Source organism: Heterodontus francisci, chromosome 3, assembly GCF_036365525.1.
Source record: "Heterodontus francisci isolate sHetFra1 chromosome 3, sHetFra1.hap1, whole genome shotgun sequence".
Lineage (NCBI taxonomy): Eukaryota > Metazoa > Chordata > Chondrichthyes > Heterodontiformes > Heterodontidae > Heterodontus > Heterodontus francisci.
The window spans coordinates 209065837-209088601 of record NC_090373.1 but is presented as its reverse complement, the minus strand read 5'-3'; the positions used below and the strand labels follow the sequence as shown (position 1 = coordinate 209088601).

General features: G+C 48.8%; 1 protein-coding gene across 3 annotated transcripts in view; it reads right to left on the bottom strand.

Annotated features, from left to right (window-relative positions):
* Positions 1–22765, bottom strand: part of enah (ENAH actin regulator) — a 618517-nt gene that overhangs the window by 102340 nt on the left and 493412 nt on the right. Inside the window, exon 10 of one of the 3 annotated variants that reach the window (XM_068028276.1) lies at positions 18599–19001. The exons of the other annotated variants lie outside the window; for them this stretch is intronic. Coding sequence (XP_067884377.1) covers positions 18808–19001 — 194 coding nt within the window. The 3' untranslated portion in view covers positions 18599–18807. Of the gene's footprint in view, positions 1–18598; positions 19002–22765 lie in introns of those variants that run through there. 3 annotated transcript variants of the gene reach the window in all.

The window sequence follows — 22765 nt, the reverse complement described above, 5'->3', positions numbered from 1 at the left end:
AGAGCGGGATGGGGCAGAGAGAGATGGGGGGCAGAGAGAGAAAGGAGGGGGCAGAGAGAGAGGGGGGGCATAGAGAGAGATGTGGGGCAGAGATAGAGAGAGGGTGGCAGAGAGAGAGAGAGAGAGAGGGGGCAGAGAGAGAGCAAAGGGGGGCAGAGAGAGAGAGAGAGTGGGGGGGGCAGAGAGAGCGGGGGGGGCGGAGAGAGGGGCAGAGAGAGAGAGAGAGGGCAGAGAGAGTGGGGAGGCAGAGACAGAGAGAGAGTGGGGGGGCAGAGACAGAGAGTGAAGGGGAAGGGAGAGAGTGGGGGGGCAGAGAGAGAGAGTGGGGGGGGCAGAGAGAGAGAGTGGGGGGGCAGAGAGAGAGAGTGGGGGGGCAGAGAGAGGGGGGGGGCAGAGAGAGTGGGGGGGGCAGAGAGAGTGGGGGGGGGCAGAGAGAGTGGGGGGGGGCAGAGAGAGTGGGGGGGGGCAGAGAGAGTGGGGGGGGCAGAGAGAGTGGGGGGGGGCAGAGAGAGTGGGGGGGGGGCAGAGAGAGTGGGGGGGGCAGAGAGAGTGGGGGGGGCAGAGAGAGTGGGGGGGGGGCAGAGAGAGTGGGGGGGGGCAGAGAGAGAGGGGGGGGCAGAGAGAGAGGGGGGGGGCAGAGAGAGAGGGGGGGCAGAGAGAGTGGGGGGGGCAGAGAGAGTGGGGGGGGGCAGAGAGAGTGGGGGGGGGCAGAGAGAGTGGGGGGGCAGAGAGAGAGAGTGGGGGGGCAGAGAGAGAGAGTGGGGGGGGCAGAGAGAGAGAGTGGGGGGAGAGAGAGTGGGGGGCAGAGATAGCGGGGGTGCAGAGTGAGAGAGAGGGGGCAGAGAGAGAGAGAGAGAGAGGGGGCAGAGAGAGAGCAAAGGGGGGCAGAGAGAGAGAGAGTGGGGGGGGGCAGAGAGAGCGGGGGGGGGCGGAGAGAGGGGCAGAGAGAGAGAGAGAGAGAGAGAGAGGGCAGAGAGAGTGGGGAGGCAGAGACAGAGAGAGAGTGGGGGGGCAGAGACAGAGAGTGAAGGGGCAGGGAGAGAGTGGGGGGGGGCAGAGAGAGAGAGTGGGGGGGGCAGAGTGAGAGTGGGGGGGGCAGAGAGAGTGGGGGGGGCAGAGAGAGTGGGGGGGGCAGAGAGAGTGGGGGGGCAGAGAGAGTGGGGGGGCAGAGAGAGTGGGGGGGGCAGAGAGAGTGGGGGGGGCAGAGAGAGTGGGGGGGCAGAGAGAGTGGGGGGGCAGAGAGAGTGGGGGGGCAGAGAGAGTGGGGGGGGCAGAGAGAGTGGGGGGGGGCAGAGAGAGAGTGGGGGGGGCAGAGAGAGAGTGGGGGGGCAGAGAGAGAGTGGGGTGGGGCAGAGAGAGAGTGGGGGGGGCAGAGAGAGAGTGGGGGGGGGCAGAGAGAGAGTGGGGGGGGGCAGAGAGAGAGTGGGGGGGGCAGAGAGAGAGTGTGGGGGGGCAGAGAGAGAGAGTGGGGGGGCAGAGAGAGAGTGTGGGGGGGCAGAGAGAGAGAGTGGGGGGGCAGAGAGAGAGAGTGGGGGGGCAGAGAGAGAGAGTGGGGGGAGAGAGAGTGGGGGGCAGAGATAGCGGGGGTGCAGAGTGAGAGAGAGGGGGCAGAGAGAGAGAGAAGGGGGGCAGGGAGAGAGAGGGGGGCAGGGAGAGAGCAAAGGGGGGCAGAGAGAGAGAGAGTGGGAGGGCAGAGAGAGCGGGGGGGGCAGAGAGAGAGAGTGGAGGGGCAGAGAGAGAGAGAGAGAGAGAGGGGGCAGAGAGAGTGGGGGGGGGGGCAGAGAGAGAGTGGGGGGGGGGGTAGAGAGAGAGTGGGGGGGCATAGAGAGAGAGGGGGGCAGAGAGAGAGAGAGAGGGGGGGCAGAGAGAGAGAGGGGTGGGCAGAGAGAGAGAGTAGATCAGAGAGGGAGAGGGGGTCAGAGAGGGAGAGGAGATCCGAGAGAGAGGGGGGTCAGAGAGAGAGGGGGGTCAGAGAGAGAGGGGGGTCAGAGAGAGAGGGGGTCAGAGAGAGAGGATGTCAGAGAGCGAGGGATGGGTCAGAGAAAGCGGGATGGGGCAGAGAGAGATGGGGGGCAGAGAGAGAAAGGAGGGGGCAGAGAGAAAGAGTAGATCAGAGAGGGAGAGGGGATCAGAGAGGGAGAGGGGGGGCAGAGAGAGAGAGTAGATCAGAGATGGAGGGGGGGGGGGTCAGAGAGAGAGAGGGGGGGTCAGAGAGAGAGGGGGGTCAGAGAGAGAGGGGGGTCAGAGAGAGAGGGGGTCAGAGAGAGAGGAATGGGTCAGAGAGAGCGGGATGGGGCACAGAGAGATGGGGGGCAGAGAGAGAAAGGAGGGGGCAGAGAGAGAGAGGGGGGCATAGAGAGAGATGTGGGGCAGAGATAGAGAGAGGGTGGCAGAGAGAGAGAGAGAGAGAGGGGGCAGAGAGAGAGCAAAGGGGGGCAGAGAGAGAGAGAGAGTGGGGGGGGGCAGAGAGAGCGGGGGGGGGGGGGGCGGAGAGAGGGGCAGAGAGAGAGAGAGAGGGCAGAGAGAGTGGGGAGGCAGAGACAGAGAGAGAGTGGGGGGGCAGAGACAGAGAGTGAAGGGGCAGGGAGAGAGTGGGGGGGCAGAGAGAGAGAGTGGGGGGGCAGAGAGAGAGAGTGGGGGGGCAGAGAGGGGGGGGGCAGAGAGAGTGGGGGGGGCAGAGAGAGTGGGGGGGGCAGAGAGAGTGGGGGGGGGGCAGAGAGAGTGGGGGGGGGCAGAGAGAGTGGGGGGGGCAGAGAGAGTGGGGGGGGGCAGAGAGAGTGGGGGGGGCAGAGAGAGTGGGGGGGGGCAGAGAGAGTGGGGGGGGGGCAGAGAGAGTGGGGGGGGGCAGAGAGAGTGGGGGGGGGGCAGAGAGAGTGGGGGGGGCAGAGAGAGAGGGGGGGGGCAGAGAGAGAGGGGGGGCAGAGAGAGAGGGGGGGCAGAGAGAGTGGGGGGGGCAGAGAGAGAGTGGGGGGGGCAGAGAGAGAGTGGGGGGGCAGAGAGAGTGGGGGGGGGGCAGAGAGAGTGGGGGGGCAGAGAGAGAGAGTGGGGGGGCAGAGAGAGAGAGTGGGGGGGCAGAGAGAGAGAGTGGGGGGAGAGAGAGTGGGGGGCAGAGATAGCGGGGGTGCAGAGTGAGAGAGAGGGGGCAGAGAGAGAGAGAGGGTGGCAGAGAGAGAGAGAGAGAGAGGGGGCAGAGAGAGAGCAAAGGGGGGGCAGAGAGAGAGAGAGTGGGGGGGGGCAGAGAGAGCGGGGGGGGCGGAGAGAGGGGCAGAGAGAGAGAGAGAGAGAGAGAGAGGGCAGAGAGAGTGGGGAGGCAGAGACAGAGAGAGAGTGGGGGGGCAGAGACAGAGAGTGAAGGGGCAGGGAGAGAGTGGGGGGGGCAGAGAGAGAGAGTGGGGGGGGCAGAGTGAGAGTGGGGGGGGCAGAGTGAGAGTGGGGGGGGCAGAGTGAGTGGGGGGGGCAGAGAGAGTGGGGGGGGCAGAGAGAGTGGGGGGGGCAGAGAGAGTGGGGGGGGCAGAGAGAGTGGGGGGGCAGAGAGAGTGGGGGGGCAGAGAGAGTGGGGGGGCAGAGAGAGTGGGGGGGCAGAGAGAGTGGGGGGGCAGAGAGAGTGGGGGGGGCAGAGAGAGAGTGGGGGGGCAGAGAGAGAGTGGGGGGGGCAGAGAGAGAGTGGGGGGGGCAGAGAGAGAGTGGGGGGGGGCAGAGAGAGAGTGGGGGGGGCAGAGAGAGAGTGGGGGGGGCAGAGAGAGAGTGTGGGGGGGCAGAGAGAGAGAGTGGGGGGGCAGAGAGAGAGTGTGGGGGGGCAGAGAGAGAGAGTGGGGGGGCAGAGAGAGAGAGTGGGGGGGCAGAGAGAGAGAGTGGGGGGAGAGAGAGTGGGGGGCAGAGATAGCGGGGGTGCAGAGTGAGAGAGAGGGGGCAGAGAGAGAGAGAAGGGGGGCAGGGAGAGAGAGGGGGGCAGGGAGAGAGCAAAGGGGGGCAGAGAGAGAGAGAGTGGGAGGGCAGAGAGAGCGGGGGGGGCAGAGAGAGAGAGTGGAGGGGCAGAGAGAGAGAGAGAGAGAGAGGGGGCAGAGAGAGTGGGGGGGGGGCAGAGAGAGAGTGGGGGGGGGGTAGAGAGAGAGTGGGGGGGGCAGAGAGAGAGAGTGGGGGGGGCAGAGAGAGTGAGGGGAGAGAGAGTGGGGGGGCAGAGATAGCGGGGGGCAGAGAGAGAGAGAAGGGGGGCAGGGAGAGAGAGGAGGGGCAGGGAGAGAGAGGGGGGGCATGGAGAGAGAGGGGGGGCAGGGAGAGAGTGGGGGGGCAGAGAGAGAGAGAGAGCGGGCAGAGAGAGAGAGAGAGCGGGCAGAGAGAGAGAGAGGGGGCAGAGAGAGAGGGGGCAGAGAGAGAAAGAGAAGGGGGGCAGAGAGAGCGGGGGGCAGAGACGGCAGGGGAGCAGAGAGAGCGAGGGAGCAGAGAGAGAGAGAGAGGGGGGGCAGAGAGAGAGAGAGAAGGGGGGCAGAGAGAGAGAGAGGGGGGCAGAGAGAGAGAGAAGGGGGACAGAGAGAGAGAGAGAGGGGGCAGAGAGAGTGCGAATGGGGGCAGAGAGAGACAGAGAAGGGGGGAAGAGTGAGCAGGGGGGAAGAGAGAGCGGGAGAGCAGAGAGAGCGGGGGAGCAGAGAGAGCGGGGGAGCAGAGAGAGCGGGGGAGCAGAGAGAGCGGGGGAGCAGAGAGAGCAGGGGAGCAGAGAGAGCAGGGGAGCAGAGAGAGCGAGAGGGGGGGCAGAGAGAGAGAGAGAGGGGGCAGAGAGAGAGAGAGAGAGGGGGCAGAGAGAGAGTGAAGGGGGGCAGAGAGAGAGAGAAGGGGGGCAGAGAGAGAGAGAAGGGGGCAGAGAGAGGGAGGGGTTAATGACGCGGATGGGGGGAAAAGGACACACGGGGAGAGTGACCAAGATTATCCTGACAGATGGACATCCATCCAGAATACTTTGCATCGCTACAACAAATGTGCGAATAAACATTGACTACTTGTGCAAGCAAAAAATGACAGGTATCTCACTAAATCAGACTCCGACATAGTGAAGAGAAAGTAAGTCAATAAATTCATCTTCTCATTTAAAGCTTCTGCACAAAAATGCACATTTGTTGTTGTTTTGATTAATAGTAAGATAAATTTTTAATGCCTTTATCTTTCTGAAATTGACTCATTTGCCCCCTATGTAAGACAAAAATTGTAATGTGGCCCCCATGCGAAAGGTTTGGACAAACCTGATATATAACAAGGGCCGATGACCTGTTTGAGAATGTGTGGTGGTACCATCATTCTCTGTAACTTTGAAAGCTGTTTTCAGTTTGTGCTTGTGATCCAGACCTTTTGCTGCTGTGATAAACCAGAACAGCAATGCTATGGGTGTTAGAGTGGCCAACATCAGCTAAAAAATGCGAGAAGTTACATTTATAATCAACAGGAATATAACAGACGGCTGTCAGGGTCCACCTTGTGTTCCCGAAGGGTGGGGAGGCAGAAAAAGAGATCAAGCTGACCCCTGACCGATGGACATATATTCAGAACACTCCCCTTTGCTACATCAAGTGCGCAGGCAGAGATTGAGTACTTATGCAAGCAAAAATAATGCCAGGAGTGTCACTAAATCATTGCTCAACAGAGTGACAAGAAAGCAAGTTAACAAATTAATCTTCTCATTTAAAACTTCTTCACAAAAATGCACGTTTGTTGTTGTTTTAGAACCATAGAAAAGTTACAGCACAGAAAGAGGGCATTCAGCCCATCATGTCTGTGGTGGCTGAATAAACTAGCCACTCATTCTAATCCCACCTTCCAGCAGCTGGTGGAGCACTTCAGGTGCAGGTCCAGGTCCCTTTTAAATGAGTTGAAGGTTTCTGCCTCCACCACTGATCTGGGCAGTGAATTCCAGACACCGACCACCCTCTGGGTGAAAACATTTTTCCTCGTGTCCCCTCTAATCCTTCTACCTTAAATCTGTGCTCCCTGGTAATTGACCTCTCCGCTAAGGGAAACAGGTCCTTCCTGTCAACTCTATCTAGGCCCCTCATAATTTTGTACACCGCTATTAAATCATCCCTCAGCCTCCTCTGTTCTAAGGAAAACAATCCTAACCTATCCAATCTTTCCTCATAGCTGCAATTTTCAAGTTCTGGCAACATTTTTGTAAATCTCCTCTGTACTCTCTCCAGAGCAATTCCCTTCCGAAATTCTCTCACTGGGCTTCTATGCAGGACAAACGTTGTAATGTGCCTCCCCCCCCCACTTGCAAAAAAAGGTTGGACACCCCTGTTCTATAAGCATATAAATAGTAAAAAGGGAGTAAGAGGAGGTACGGGGCCTATTAGGGACCAAAAAAGGGATCTACACATGGAGGGAGAGGGCATGGCTGAGGTAATAAATGAGTATTTTGTCTAGTATAATGTGATGTAGGTTGTTGCTAGGTAGATATGTAAATAGACTGCAAGCATCATTACAGGATGTGATGTCACAGATTGTACATAGCCTCGTGTGAGGAGTATTGTACTGGCAGCCAAAGTCGATAAACCTTTGCAAATAAACTCCAGTTACTTTAACCCACAGACTACCATCTTTATTCGGTACAACGAGTATATATAGTTAACCAGATATTACATGGTGGCAGTGGAAAAGTTATCGTAGAAGAGAAGAAACAATAACTTGGAAAAAACAGAAACAAGAAAATTCATTGCCCTTGCCAGAGGCCTTTGAACAGGTAGCAGTTCTGAACCAAGCTGAGGTGTGGCATAAATGGGTCCGGAGGTTTGAGAGGTACTGGTCAGGTCTATCTCAGAGAACAAACAGCAAGCCTGTACATTGTTATACGCCATGGGGGAAAGTGTAGACAACATTCTCATAACCCAAGGAATCAATGTGAAGCATACAATGAGAAGCAAATTACTTATGCTGAAGTCATGAAAGTTATAGAAGAGTGTTTCAAGATCAGGAAAAATGTTATTGTTGAACATGCAAAATTTAATAAGCACACCCACAGAAAAGGGGAAAAGCACTGCATCATTTATTAATTATCTATACAAGATTTCTGAAGATTGAGAGTATGGAAGCTTGCGTGAGGAATTGATTCGAGATAGAATCGTAGTTGGGGTTATTGACTATGTGCTGTCAAATCAACTACAGTCGAGGGAAGACTTGAGTTTACAAAATGTCATTCAGCTAAGCAGACAGTAAGAGGTTAGAAAATATAACTGACTTGCAGTTCGAGTGGATGGGGAGAGTCTGATCTTGAAGACATTAGACTCAGTGGAGTTGGTGAAAAAAAGCACAGAATGGTGCCAAAAAGGTGGGAAAGCCATCTAGAGGCAGCAGCACTGAATTGCAGTAGGTGTGGCCAAAAGAGGCAATGGTGGGAAAATTGCCCAGCCAGGGAGGATGTTTCCAATGTAGAAAAAAAGGGACATTTCTAGTTGATATGTTGCAGCAAGAAGCAAATGCTGCAAACCAGCAAAGGGACAAATTGTTTAACCAAGAGAATAAACAATAAACGTTCAAGATAAGCAAACGACTGAAGTGCCTTTCTTAGGAGAAATACAAGGATCAAATGAAAATAGCTGGACAGCAGACATCAAAGAACAACAAAGAACAGCATAGCACAGGAACAGGCCACTTTGCCCTCCAATCTTGATGCCTGCCTAAACTAAAACCTTCTGCACTTCCGGGGACCGTATCCCTCTATTCCCATCCTATTCATGTATTTGTCAAGATTCCTCTTAAACGTCACTATCGTACCTGCTTCCACCACCTCCCCTGGCAGCAAGTTCCAGGCACTAACCACCCTCTGTGTAAAAAACTTGCTTCGCACATCCCCTCTAAACTTTGCCCCTCTCACCTTAAACCTATGTCCCCCAGTAACTGACTCTTCCACCCTGGGAAAAAGCTTCTGACTATCGACTCTGTCCACGCCGCTCAATACTTTGTAAACCTCTATCATGTCGCCCCTCCACCTCCGTCGTTCCACTGAAAACAATCCGAGTTTTTCCAACCTCTCCTCATAGCTAATGCCCTCCAGACGAGGCAACATCCTGGTAAACCTCCTGTGTACCCTCTCCAAAGCCTCCACGTCCTTCTGGTAGTGTGGCGAGCAGAATTGCACGCAATATTCTAAGTGTGGCCTAACTAAAGTTCTGCACAGCATGGTAGGAGAAAATAAAACCAGCTTGAAATTAGACACAGGAGCAGCGGTTTCTGTTCTATTGGATAAGAAACCATGGCTAAAGAACAGCAAACAAAAAGCTATATGGATCTGAAGGCATAAAGCTGAAAGTTTTAGGGGAACTGAGAATGACTTTAAGACACAAGAACAAAGAGATGCCCGAAACGCTGTATATTATTAAGAATCAGAGTTGTTCATTACTTAGCAGGAAGGCATGTGTCAACCTACAATTGATATGTAGGGGAGAAGAAATCAGGAGATTTTAGGGCTGAATTCCCAAAGCTACTTTGAGGATTGGGAAAATTGAAGACAGATTACCACGTAAGCCTGAGGAAAGAGGCAGAGCGTGTGTGTTTGTGCATACCGAGAAAGGTCCCACACCCACTCCTGGAAAGAGTTAAAAAAGAAATAGAAGCAATGGAGAACCAAGGAGATCAGCAGTAACTAAACCAACTAGATGGTGAACTGGTATGGTTCCAGTAAATAAACCAAATGGATCCATAAGAACCTGTGTAGACCTCACTTAACTTAACAAAGCAGTAGAGAGAGAAAGAGCCATCCTGTGGCATCAGTGGATGAAAGTTTAGCAAAACTGGGCGGGAGGTTTGCTAGAGCTCTTCGGGAAGGTTTAAACTAGTTTGGCAGGGGGATGGGAACCGGAGCCACGGATCAGTGGATGGGGTAGCTGTTGAACAGGCCTTTCATTGCAGCAGCTTTTTCGGGAGCAGAGTGCGAGCGAGTGAGCAGCTGGGAAGGTCAGTTTGAAAGTAAACTTAATTTCCTTTTGTTTTCGGCGGAGGCCAGGGGGCTGCTGGGTAAGTAAAACACGATATATTTGGGCGGTTTCTGAACCCGAGACACCACACTTGTAGTGTCTCCCACCCGCCCTCCTCCTCCAACCAAAAAAAAAAGGACTCGGTGGGGTGTTTATAAGGTAAGGCTATTTCTATTTCTCTGGTTTTATCGTGATTGGTAAAAACTTTTCGTTCCTTTTTCATTTAACTAAGTTAAGCTTAAGATTAAAAATGGCAGGAGATCTCAGACCCGTGTCATGCTCCTCTTGCTCAATGTGGGAGCTCAGGGACATGGCTGATGTCCCTGACTCCTTCACGTGCAGGAAGTGTGTCCAACTGCAGCTCTTGTTAGACCGCATGACGGCTCTCGAGCTGCGGATGGACTCACTTTGGAGCATCCGCGATGCTGAGGAGGTCGTGGATAGCACGTTTAGTGAATTGGTCACACCGCAGATTAGGATTGCTGAGGGAGAAAGGGAATGGGTGACCAAAAGGCAGAGAAAGAGCAGGAAGGCAGCGCAGGAGTCCCCTGAGGTCATCTCCCTCCAAAACAAGTATACCGTTTTGGATACTGTTGAGGGAGATGGCTCACCAGGGGAAGGCAGCAGTAGCCAGGTCCATGGCACCGTGGCTGGCTCTGCTGTTCAGAAGGGCGGGAAAAAGAGTGGAAGGGCTATAGTCGTAGGGGATTCGATTGTAAGGGGAGTAGATAGGCGGTTCTGTGGTCGAAAACGAGGCTCCCGAATGGTATGTTGCCTCCCAGGTGCACGGGTCAGGGATGTCTCAGATCGGCTGCAGAACATTCTAAAGGGGGAGGGTGAACAGCCAGTTGTCATTGTGCACATAGGCACCAATGATATAGATAAAAAACGGGATGAGGTCCTACAAGCAGAGTTTAGGGAGTTAGGAGCCAAGTTAAAAAGTAGGACCTCAGAGTTAGTAATCTCAGGATTGCTACCAGTGCCACGTGATAGTCAGAGTAAAAATGAAAGAATAGTCAGGATGAATGCGTGGCTTGAGAGATGGTGCAGGAAGGAGGGGTTCAGATTTATGGGACATTGGGACCGGTTCTGGGGGAGGTGGGACTATTACAAATTGGACGGTCTACACCTGGGCCGGACTGGAACCAATGTCCTTGGGGGTGCTTTTGCTAACGCTGTTGGGGAGGGTTCAAACTAATGTGGCAGGGGGATGGGAACCAATTGAGGTCAGTTGACAGTAAGGAGGTAGTAACAAAAGCCTGTAAGGAACTAGATAATGAAGTCAGTGTGACTAAGGGGAAGAGCAGGCAGGGAGCAGATGATGAATGTAAAGGGACTGGTGGTCTGAGGTGCATTTGTTTTAATGCAAGAAGTGTAGTAGGTAAGGCAGATGAACTTAGGGCTTGGATTAGTACCTGGGAGTATGATGTTATTGCTATTACTGAGACTTGGTTGAGGGAAGGGCATGATTGGCAACTAAATATCCCAGGATATCGATGCTTCAGGCGGGATAGAGAGGGAGGTAAAAGGGGTGGAGGAGTTGCATTACTGGTCAAAGAGGATATCACAGCTGTGCTGAAGGAGGGCACTATGGAGGACTCGAGCAGTGAGGCAATATGGGCAGAACTCAGAAATAGGAAGGGTGCGGTAACAATGTTGGGGCTGTACTACAGGCCTCCCAACAGCGAGCGTGAGATAGAGGTACAAATATGTAAACAGATTATGGAAAGATGTAGGAGCAACAGGGTGGTGGTGATAGGAGATTTTAATTTTCCCAACATTGACTGGGATTCACTTAGTGTTAGAGGTCCAGATGGAGCAGAATTTGTAAGGAGCATCCAGGAGGGTTTTCTAGAGCAGTATGTAAATAGTCCAACTCGGGAAGGGGCCATACTGGACCTGGTGTTGGGGAATGAGCCCGGCCAGGTGTTTGAAGTTTCAGTAGGGGACTACTTTGGGAATAGTGATCACAATTCCGTAAGCTTTAAAATACTCATGGACAAAGACGAGAGTGGTCCTAAAGGAAGAGTGCTAAATTGGGGGAAGGCCAACTGTACCAAAATTCGGCAGGAGCTGGGGAATGTAGATTGGGAGCAGCTGTTTGAAGGTAAATCCACATGTAATATGTGGGAGGCTTTTAAAGAGAGGTTGATTAGCGTGCAGGAGAGACATGTTCCTGTGAAAATGACGGACAGAAATGGCAAGATTAGCGAACCATGGATGACAGGTGAAATTGTGAGACTAGCTAAGAGGAAAAAGGAAGCATACATAAGGTCTAGGCGGCTGATGAAAGACGAAGCTTTGAAAGAATATCGGGAATGCAGGACCAATCTGAAACGAGGAATTAAGAGGGCTAAAAGGGGTCATGAAATATCTTTAGCAAACAGGGTTAAAGAAAATCCCAAAGCCTTTTATTCATATATAAGGAGAAAGAGGGTAACTAGAGAAAGGATTGGCCCACTAAAGGACAAAGGAGGAATGTTATGCTTGGACTCAGAGAAAATGGGTGAGATTCTAAACGAGTACTTTGCATCGGTATTCACCGAGGAGAGGGACATGACGGATGTTGAGGTTAGGAACAGATGTTTGATTACACTGGGTCAAGTCGGCATAAGGAGGGAGGAAGTGTTGGGTATTCTAAAGGGCATTAAGGTGGACAAGTTCCCAGGTCCGGATGGGATCTATCCCAGGTTACTGAGGGAAGCGAGAGAGGAAATAGCTGGGGCCTTAACAGATATCTTTGCAACATCCTTAAACACGGGTGAGGTCCCGGAGGACTGGAGAATTGCTAATGTTGTCCCCTTGTTTAAGAAGGGTAGCAGGGATAATCCAGGTAATTATAGACCGGTGAGCCTGACGTCGGTGGTAGGGAAGCTGCTGGAGAAGATACTGAGGGATAGGATCTATTCCCATTTGGAAGAAAATGGGCTTATCAGTGATAGGCAACATGGTTTTGTGCAGGGAAGGTCATGTCTTACTAACTTAATAGAATTCTTTGAGGAAGTGACAAAGTTGATTGATGAGGGAAGGGCTGTCGATGTCATCTTCATGGACTTCAGTAAGGCGTTTGATAAGGTTCCCCATGCAGGCTGATGGAGAAAGTGAAGGCGCATGGGGTCCAAGGTGTACTAGCTAGATGGATAAAGAACTGGCTGGGCAACAGGAGACAGAGAGTAGCAGTAGAAGGGAGTTTCTCAAAATGGAGACGTGTGACCAGTGGTGTTCCACAGGGATCCGTGCTGGGACCACTGTTGTTTGTGATATACATTAATGATTTGGAGGAAAGTATAGGTGGACTGATTAGCAAGTTTGCAGACGACACTAAGATTGGTGGAGTAACAGATAGTGAAGGGGACTGTTAGAGAATACAGCAGAATATAGATAGATTGGAGAGTTGGGCAGAGAAATGGCAGATGGAGTTCAATCAAGGCAAATGCGAGGTGATGCATTTTGGAAGATCCAATTCAAGAGTGAACTATACAATAAATGGAAAAGTCCTGGGGAAAATTGATGTCCAGAGAGATTTGGGTGTTCAGGTCCACTGTTCCCTGAAGGTGGCAACGCAGGTAAATAGAGTGGTCAAGAAGGCATACGGCATGCTTTCCTTCATCGGACGGGGTATTGAGTACAAGAGTTGGCAGGTCATGTTACAGTTGTATAGGACTTTGGTTCGGCCACATTTGGAATACTGCGTGCAGTTCTGGTCGCCACATTACCAAAAGGATGTGGATGCTTTGGAGAGGGTGCAGAGGAGGTTCACCAGGATGTTGCCTGGTATGGAGGGCGCTAGCTATGAAGAGAGGTTGAGTAGATTAGGATTATTTTCATTAGAAAGATGGAGGTTGAGGGGGGACCTGATTGAGGTGTACAAAATCATGAGAGGTATAGACAGGGTGGATAGCAAGAGGCTTTTTCCCAGAGTGGGGGATTCAATTACTAGAGGACACGAGTTCAAAGTGAAAGGGGAAAAGTTTAGGGGGAATATGCGTGGAAAGTTCTTTACGCAGAGGGTGGTGGGTGCCTGGAACGCGTTGCCAGCGGAGGTGGTAGATGCGGGCACGATGGCGTCTTTTAAGATGTATCTAGACAGATACATGAATGGGCAGGAAGAAAAGAGATACAGAACCTTAGAAAATAGGCGACATGTTTAGATAGAGGATCTGGATCGGCGCAGGCTTGGAGGGCCGAAGGGCCTGTTCCTGTGCTGTAATTATCTTTGTTCTATACCAAGTGCAGAGAGTCTGTGAGGAAGGTTAGACAGTTGACAGGGCAAAGTTGCAGCCAGTATGATGGGTTGAAGTGTGTCTATTTTAACACAAGAAGTGTCAGGAATAAGGGTGATGAACTTAGAGCATGGATCAGTACTTGGAGCTACGATGTTGTGGCCATTACGGAGACGTGGATATCACAGGGGCAGGAATGGATGTTGGATGTTCCGGGGTTTAGATGTTTCAAAAGAAATAGGGAGGGAGGTAAAAGAGGTGGGAGAGTGGCATTGTTAATCAGGGATTGTATCACAGCTGCAGAAAGGGAGGTCGTCGAGGGTTTGTCTACTGAGTCATTATGGGTGGAAGTCAGAAACAAGAAAGGAGCAGTCACTTTATTGGGAGTCTTCTATAGAACCCCCCAATAGCAACAGAGACATGGAGGAACAGATTGGGAGGCAGATTTTGGAAAGGTGCAGAAGTAACAGGGTTGTTGTCATGGGTGACTTCAACTTCCCTAATATTGATTGGAACCTCCTTAGTGCAAATAGTTTGGATGGAGCAGTTTTTGTCAGGTGTGTCCAGGAAGGTTTCCTGACTCAATATGTAGATAGGCCGACTAGAGGGGAGGCTATGTTGGATTTGGTGCTTGGCAAAGAACCAGGCCAGGTGGCAGATCTCTCGGTGGGAGAGCATTTTGGTGATAGTGATCACAACTCCCTGACCTTTACTATAGTCATGGAGACGGACAGGAGCAGACGGGATGGGAAAATATTTAATTGGGGGAGGGGGAATTACAATGCTATTAGGCAGGAACTGGGGAGCATAAATTGGGAACAGATGTTCTCAGGGAAATGCACGACAGAAATGTGGAGGTTGTTTCGGGAGCACTTGCTGCGACTGCTGGATAGGTTTGTCCCGATGAGGCAGGGAAGGGATGGTAGGGTGAAGGAACCTTGGATGACAAGAGATGTGGAACAGCTAGTCAAGAGGAAGAAGGAAGCTTACTTAAGGTTGAGGAAGCAAGGATCAGATAGGGCTCTAGAGGGTTACAAGGTAGCCAGGAAGGAACTGAAGAATGGACTTAGGAGAGCTAGAAGGGGACATGAAAAAGTCTTGGTGGGTAGGATTAAGGAAAATCCCAAGGCGTTCTACACTTATGTGAGGAACAAGAGGATGGCTCGAGTGATGTTAGGGCTGATCAGGGATAGTGGAGGGACCTTGTGTCTGGAGTCGGAGGAGGTAGGGGAGGTCCTAAATGAATACTTTGCTTCAGTATTCACTCGTGAGAGGGACCTGGTCGTTTGTGAGGACAGCGTGGAACAGGCTGATATACTCGAACAGGTTGAGGTTAAGAGGGAGGATGTGCTGGAAATTTTGAATGATATGAGGACAGATAAGTTCCCGGGGCCAGACGTGATATACCCAAGGATATTACGGGAAGCGAGGGAAGAGATTGCTGCGCCTTTGGCGATGATCTTTGCGTCTTCACTGTCCACTGGAGTAGTACCGGATGATTGGAGGGTGGAAAATGTTGTTCCCTTGTTCAAGAAAGGGAATAGGGATAACCCTGGGCATTATAGACAAGTCAGTCTTACGTCGGTGGTGGGCAAATTATTGGAGAGGATTCTGAGAGACAGGATTTATGATTATTTGGAAAAGCATGGTTTGATTAGAGACAGTCAGCATGGCTTTGTGAGGGGCAGGTCATGCCTCACAAGCCTTATTGAATTCTTTGAAGATGTGACAAAACACATTGATGAAGGAAGAGCAGTGGATGTGGTGTATATGGAATTTAGCAAGGCGTTCGATAAGGTTCCCCATGGTAGGCTCATTCAGAAAGTAAGGAGGCATGGGATTCAGGGAAAGTTGGCTGTCTGGATACAAAATTGGCTGGCCCATAGAAGTCAGAGGGTGGTAGTAGATGGAAAGTATTCAACATGGTGCTCGGTGACCAGTGGTGTTCGACAAGGATCTGTTCTGGGACATCTGCTCTTTGTGATTTTTATAAATGACTTGGATGAGGAAGTGGAAGGCTGGGCTAGCAAGTTTGCCGATGACACGAAGGTTGTGGATAGTGTGGAAGGCTGTTGTTGGTTGCAACGGGACATTGACAGGATGCAGAGCTGGGCTGAGAAGTGGCAGATGGAGTTCAACCTGGAAAAGTGTGAAGTGATTCATTTTGGAAGGTCGAATTTGAATGCGGAATACAGGCTTAAAGACAGGATTCTTGGTAGTGTGGAGGAACAGAGGGATCTTGGGGTCCATGTCCATAGATCGCTCAAAGTTGCCACCCAAGTTGATAGGGTTGTTAAGAAGGCGTTTGGTGTGTTGGCTTTCATTAACAGGGGGATTGAATTTAAGAGCCGCGAGGTTATGCTGCAGCTCTATAAGGCCCTGGTTCGACCACACTTGGAATATTGTGTTCAGTTCAGGTCGCCTCATTATAGGAAGGATGTGGAAGCTTTAGAGAGGGTGCAGAGGAGATTTACCAGGATGCTGCCTGGACTGGAGGGCATGTCCTACGAAGAAAGATTGAGGGAGCTAGGCCTTTTCTCATTGGAGCGAAGGAGGATGAGAGGTGACTTGATAGAGGGGTACAAGATAATGAGAGGCATAGATAGAGTGGATAGCCAGAGACTTTTTCCCAGGGTGGAAAGGGCTATCACCAGGGGGCATAATTTAAAGGTGATTGGAGGAAGGTTTCGGGGAGATGTCAGAGGTAGGTTCTTTACACAGAGAGTGGTGGGTGCATGGAATGCGCTGCCAGCGGTGGTAGTAGAAGCAGATACATTAGGGGCATTTAAGCGACTCTTGGATAGGTACATGGATGATAGTAGAAAGAAGGGTAGGTAGTTAGTTTGATCTTAGAGTAGGTTAAAGGTTCAGCACAACATCGTGGGCCGAAGGGCCTGTACTGTGCTGTACTGTTCTATGTTCTATTTACGAAATTAGATACAAACAGTGGATCTGGCAGTTACCGTTGGATGAAGAGTCTAAATTGTTGACAAGATTTATAACACCATTTGACAAATTCTGTTTCAACAGGTTACCATTTGGTATAACATCAGCACCGGAGATCTTTCAGAGAACGATGTCAAGAATCCTGGAAGGCTTGGAGGGAATAATCTGTCACATGGACGACGTCCTAATTCACAGAGCAAACCAGAAAGAACACGACACAAGGGTGAGAGCTGTATTACGAAGACTAGAAGAAGCAAATCTCATGTTAAATGACAAGTGTGTATTTTCACAGCCAACAGTGAAGTTCCTTGGTCAATAATTGATAGTTCAGACATCAAGGCAGAAGATGAAGGAAATAAGATTTCCCAGAACCAAAGAATATGAGAGAACTACAAAGACTGATTGGAATGGTAAATCAGGTAGGGAAATTCTTACCAAATTTAGCTGTGATAAACGGGCCCTTCTGATAACTGCGAAAGTGCAGTAATATGTGGCACTGGGGAGAAAGCCAGAAAAAATGCTTTGAGAGAATCAAAGAGATGTTAACTTTGTCAGAGGTGTTAGCGCACTATGATCCAGAACTAACGACTATAATAGTGGCAGATACATCAGCAACAGGTGCAGCCTCGTTTCAAATCCAGAAGGATGGAAGACGCAGACCTGTGTATTTCCCTTCTCCTTCGCTGACTGAAACCGAACAGAGATAAGCAGTTATTGAGAAGGAAGCACTGGCAGCAACATGGGCAGGCGAAAAATATTTGGATTATGTCTTAAGCCAAGATTGAAACCGACTCCAAGCCACTCGTGACATTGTTGAATTCAAAGGAGCTAACAAAGTTACTGCCAAGGGTATAAAAATTTCGTCTAGGACTAATGAGGTTTAGGTCAGCAACCGAATATGTTCCAGGCAACAACAAGTAACAGCAGATGCGTTACCAAAAGCAACAATTGGAAGACGTGAAGAGATGTCTTACTTCTGGAGGAAATAGAAGTCTTTGCTTTAACAATAACTGAGAATTTATCAGCAACAGTTAAAAAAATTAGTGAAATCAGAAACTTGCAGAAAGATAAGGTATGCGATAGAATAAGAGAATATTGTCAAAAAGGTTGGCCAGCATAGATGCCTCATAACCCGGTTTTAAGAAAATATCATGAACAAGGAGGTCATCTGAGTATTGTGGATAATTTGCTAGTCTACGACGAAAGGTTGGTCATCCCAAGAATGTTATGATTGGATATTTTGGAAAAATTACACCAAGGTCGTTTAGGGATTACTAAGTATACAGCAAGAGCCAGAAACTCAGTATGGGGACCTGGGATATCAAAAGGTATCAAAGAAATGGTATCCAGATGAGAGAGCCACTTATATCATTTTCATTTCCATCCAGACCATGGGAGATCTAGGAATGGATCTCTTTGAGCATAAAGGGAAGATGTTCCTTATTGTCATTGACTATTACTTGAGTTGGGTTGAAGCTAAGCTACTACATGGCCAGAGTTCAGAGGCTGTGATCAAATCTTTAAGAGAGATCTTTGCTACACACGGCATTCCAGATTTGTGATATTTAACAATGGGCCGCAGATTGCAAACAAAGGTTTCAAAGAATTTACTGAAACATACGGATTTATTCATGTCAGCCGTACACCAAGGTACACTCAAGCCAATGGAGAAGCAGAAAGAGGTGTGAAGATGTTATTGAAGAAAAACGAGCATTTTCAACTGGCACTGTTAAGCTATTGATCTACACCAATTCAGAATGGGTTAGCCCTATGTGAATTATTGACAGAAAGATGGTTCAAGACACAACTTCCTATTCTCTCAAGTACACTAAAGCCACGAATTAATGCAGAAGACTTGGAAAACGTGAGGGAGAGAGAGGATAGAGAATGGTCAATTCAAGCTGAGAATTATGACAGATGCTACAGAGTGAGAAATCTGTCAGACATCCAATCTGGAGAATGGCTTTGGATTAAAGACCAGAATAGATACGGAAAAGTGATAGAGAAATCACCATATCCAAGATCACACACTGTCTAGACCAATCAGGGGATGATAAGAAGGAACAGAAGATTATTGGTACCAGTTCCACAGAAGAAACAAATGGAAGAAATGCAAGAGAATCAGTCATCATGTGAGTTGATGAACTGGTGATATGATAATCAACAGACAACCCAGAGGACAACCAAGATAGAGAACTGGAGTCATCGAACAGTGCTACAACCGAGGCAGGAGGCGTGCACTGTCTTTTCTAGTTCCACTTCTCCACAGGTCACATCTATTTAAATGTTTACTCGGTTACCAATACAGCCAATCATATACTCTATTTCTTTTATCCCAGAATAAAATACACCAACCATAATAAACAACAAAATTATCAGTTTATTATGAAGCAAGGCTTAACCAGTAATGAAGCAAAGCATTAACACACCGATTGAAATATGAAAGTTCCTTTTTCAAATTTCCCAATTACACTCACACACACACTGGAAAAAATACAGAAATTCTCTCTGTACAAATCTGTTACAATGAAAAGACTACTTTGGCCAAATACTTGCTAATTCTTGATGAAAAAAGAGAAATCATATTCAAGGATATCAGTCGTCCTTTATTTGGTCTGGCGTCTGGGTATACGGAAACAGGTCACTGAGATTGTTTCAGAAGCAGTTGGTTCTGGAGATGTCGAGAATTATTCTAGTAGGCTTTCTAGGAGCAATGTGGCATCAGGATTTTCCACCAGCACACACTTGAATCGCTGGATTTTTTTCCCCAGCTTTTCAGGAGCTATACAGCATGAGGGATATTTTAGCTCTCCCACACTGGATCTTTGCAGGATTTCTTCAAAGAGGTAGAGATGGAGGTGAGCTGGGTGGTTTCTTTTTCCTTGGCAGGAAAAACAGCAAGTGTCTTCAAACAATTCACACCAAACTAAACTGAAAACAATATCCAAAACCCAAAGCAGAGAGTTGACCTCCTGACCGCCATAAAGCTTGATATGTGACTTCTCTCTAACCATTTTTCCCAGGTCACCAAGGGTTCTGTTGTTTACTGAGCCCAAAACACAGATATATAATTGAACACAGAAGATTCGTCCCTCTGTTCTAAAAACTTTTCTTTAATTAGTTTCAGAGTCCCTCTTATCTAATGTCCATAAACTAATTCAAAAGGACTAAAACCGATAAGACTGATTAGGTGAATCCCTGGTGGCAAATAAAAGAAATTCTAGCCATCATGCTAGGCCCCCACCTGCCAAGAATGAGGCACATTAATTTTGTCATGTTCATTGATTTTAAACTGTTACTGGAGTGAAGAAAAGACTTGTTAAACAGATCAGCCGTGGCTGGAAAAGAAATTTGCATATTAACAGATGGTGCTTAGAAGGACAAAGGACCATTCCCTGACACATTCAACCCACACTGGACCTTGATCACCAGGTATTATGTTTAAGAGGTTCATTCCAGAGACTGCTAAGGTGATACAATCCAAGATGTGGTCAGACCAGTTAGTCACATGACTAACCTGCTTGGCAACCTGGGTTTTTCTGAATTGTACAAACAGCTTGAACTCAGAAAGTCTGTTTGCTCCTGGACTGAGAAGATCTCCCCGTCTGCTCCCATCTCTTTCTCACAAGCCTCTGAATCCACTGAAGACACATGAACCCCAAGAGAGAAAGGTCTCCTACAGCAAACAAGTTTCAAGAATACTAGGCCCTAACGAAAAGCAAGATCTACCTACAATCAAGGACTCTACAGTGAACTCAAAGAACCATAACAAAACCACTCTTCAGATATTGCCTCAAACTTTTCCACTTTATTTTCCTTCTGCTCTTTTCTGTCTCTATTTGCATGTGTGTATCGCATATGCATGCTAGCGTGGAGCACATCGTGTATCCATAGGCGTCAACTGAATTAGAGTTTAAGTTCAAGTTTAATAAGCTGAGAAAACTTGTTTGTGCTGGTTTCTTTGCCTTATAATTGGAAAGTGGTGAACAAGGATTCACCAAGAGGGAGCTAAAAACACGGCATGTTTAAAATTAAACCTTATTACGGTAAGACCAGGTGAAGGCTGAGATGGACCCCGAGACACCTTTCTCACCAGGTCGCAACAAAGCCCTTTATCCCAATCATGGGGATATTCATTACATTATGTCCTGATCATCGTTCTGAGCGTCTGATGGTACCATTCTGAAGCCCCTTGGGTCTGTGGGCAGTAGGCGGAAGGCTTTAACTGTGTCATACACAAATTATTCATAACTTCCTGGAAAATTTTGGACATAATATTGGAACCTTGATCCAACTGACTCTCAAACGATAATCCATATCTTGTGAAGAACTGGGTTAACTTCTCTGCCACTACCTTAGCAGAAATTATTCTCAAGGGAATGGCCTCTGGGAACTAAGTAGCCATATCCATGATAGTGAGTATATATTGGTGTCCCGCATTTGTTTTTGGTAAAGGTCCCACCACAGTCTACAAACTTCCTACTAAACGGTTCCCCAAAAACTGGTATGGGAATTAGAGGTACTGGAATTAAAAAGCTAGTCTAATGATGACCATGAAACCACTGTCGATTGTTGTAAAAACCCATCTGGTTCACTAATGTCCTTTAGGGAAGGAAATATGCCGTCCTTACCTGGTCTGGCCTACATGTGACTCCAGACACTCAGTAATGTGGTTGACTCTTAACTGCCCTCTGAAATGGCCTAACAAGCCACTCAGTTGTCAAAGGCAATTAGGGATGGACAACTAATGCTGGCCTAGTCAGCGACGCCCACATCCCACAAACAAATAAAAAAAACCAACAGGATCATAGGAAACAGGAGGAGTAGGCCATTCAGCCCATCGAGCCTGCTCCGCGATTCAACAGATCATGGCTGATCATCTACCTCTACGCCCCTATTCCCATATCCCTTGATGTCATTGGTATTCAGAAAACTATTGATTTTTGCCTTGAACATGCTCAACGATTGAGCTTCCACAGCCTTCTGGGGTAGAGAATTCCACAGATTCACCACCCTCTGAGTAAGGAAATTCCTCCTCATCCTAGTCTAAAATGGCTTGCCCCTTATTCTGAGACTGTGTCCCCTGGTTCTAGACTCACCAGCCAGAGAAAACATCGTTTCCACATCCCTGTCACGCCCTGTAAGAATTTTGTAAGTTTCAATGAGATCACCTCTCATTCTTCGAAACTCTAGAGAATACAGGCCTAGTTTCTGCAATCTCAGGGATTCGTCTGGTGAACCACCATAGCACTCCCTCTATGGCACGTATATCCTTCCTTAGATAAGGCTGTAGGCCTGAGGCCTGCAGCCACTACTTTTTGTAAGTTTTTGCATTTTACTTCCGCCTTGCTTTTGAACTACTTTTGACATTTGAAAATAACTGTATTAAATCTGTAGTGAATTTTTAAAGGTTACTTTGTAGACACTGATTTAAAACTAAGTGTGACTGTGCTCCGAGTCAAGTAATTAATCAATTATGTAATCAATGCTATATTATTAACTGTAACCTTGTATTTTTCCAAGAACTTCTTCCTTTTGTTTTTTTGCTGGACAGGCCAGGCCATGCACAGCTGTTGTTTTGTCTAAACTACTGTTTTCTTGAAAATAACGTTGCTTTCTCATTGTTTAAACAGAAGTCAGTTCTTTTGGTATTTGATGACCGTTGAACTACAGGCCAGGACAATGGATAACCTTGCACATGGGGTGGTCCACAACAGTGTGGTATCTGAAAATGGACTTTAATTGATGGACAATATAACCTAATTGATGGCAAGTGAGAGACACCAGTCAAGGATGTGTCAATAGCCTGAACGGCCTTGTAGTGCCTGAGAGAAGAATTTGATAAGGACTCATGTTTGTTCGACTCTTGTGTTGGAAAGTCTGATAGAGGCCTCAGAAAGCTGGAATGGAACCAGAAATTGGACTTAAAGGGGCACAGCATCCAACGATTGGGGCTGCAGCCGGAGTGGACTAGTCAACCACTGAAGACTACGGAGGAAGGGACGTCAATGGAGTGACTTACCGGAGAGTCAACCCCCGTAAAAGGTTCTCCAGAGACTTGGTGATGTATGTACCAAAAGGAACACTACCATTTTAGGGAGCTGTTGTGAAAAGACTAATTTGCGGTTATAGCTATAAGTTTTTTTGTCTTTCTATAATCTTTTCCTTTCTTTTTAATAAAGTTATCTTTCTTTCCTTTTTTATTAATAATTACTCAATAAAATTACTGTTTTTACATATTATTTGGTGTTGAGTTACTCATTCCTGTTACGTCTGGAGTATGGCTCTGAACCTAAGTGAGACTCAGCTGGGGACTCTCACGCCCTACAGATTTTTGACGAGCCAGTCAGGAGCCCGAAGATGAACATGGATGAGGCTATACAGAGGTATCTTGGGGATAAGTTAACTCTGAAAGAAGGGTGGGTTTGACTCATTGAGAAGTCCGACGTTCCAATCTTTGAGCTGGAACTTTGGATGGAGGGCCTTGATGGAAGCAGTTTGACTGATGGCATATCAGTGCAGCAGAGATGAGGCTGAGGAAATAATACTCAGGCAGGAACTTTCAAGTGAGTAAAGGAAAGTTACTGTGTCTTTTATTCAAGTCTGTATAAATGTTGGAGGCTTCCATGACTGAATGTCCTTATC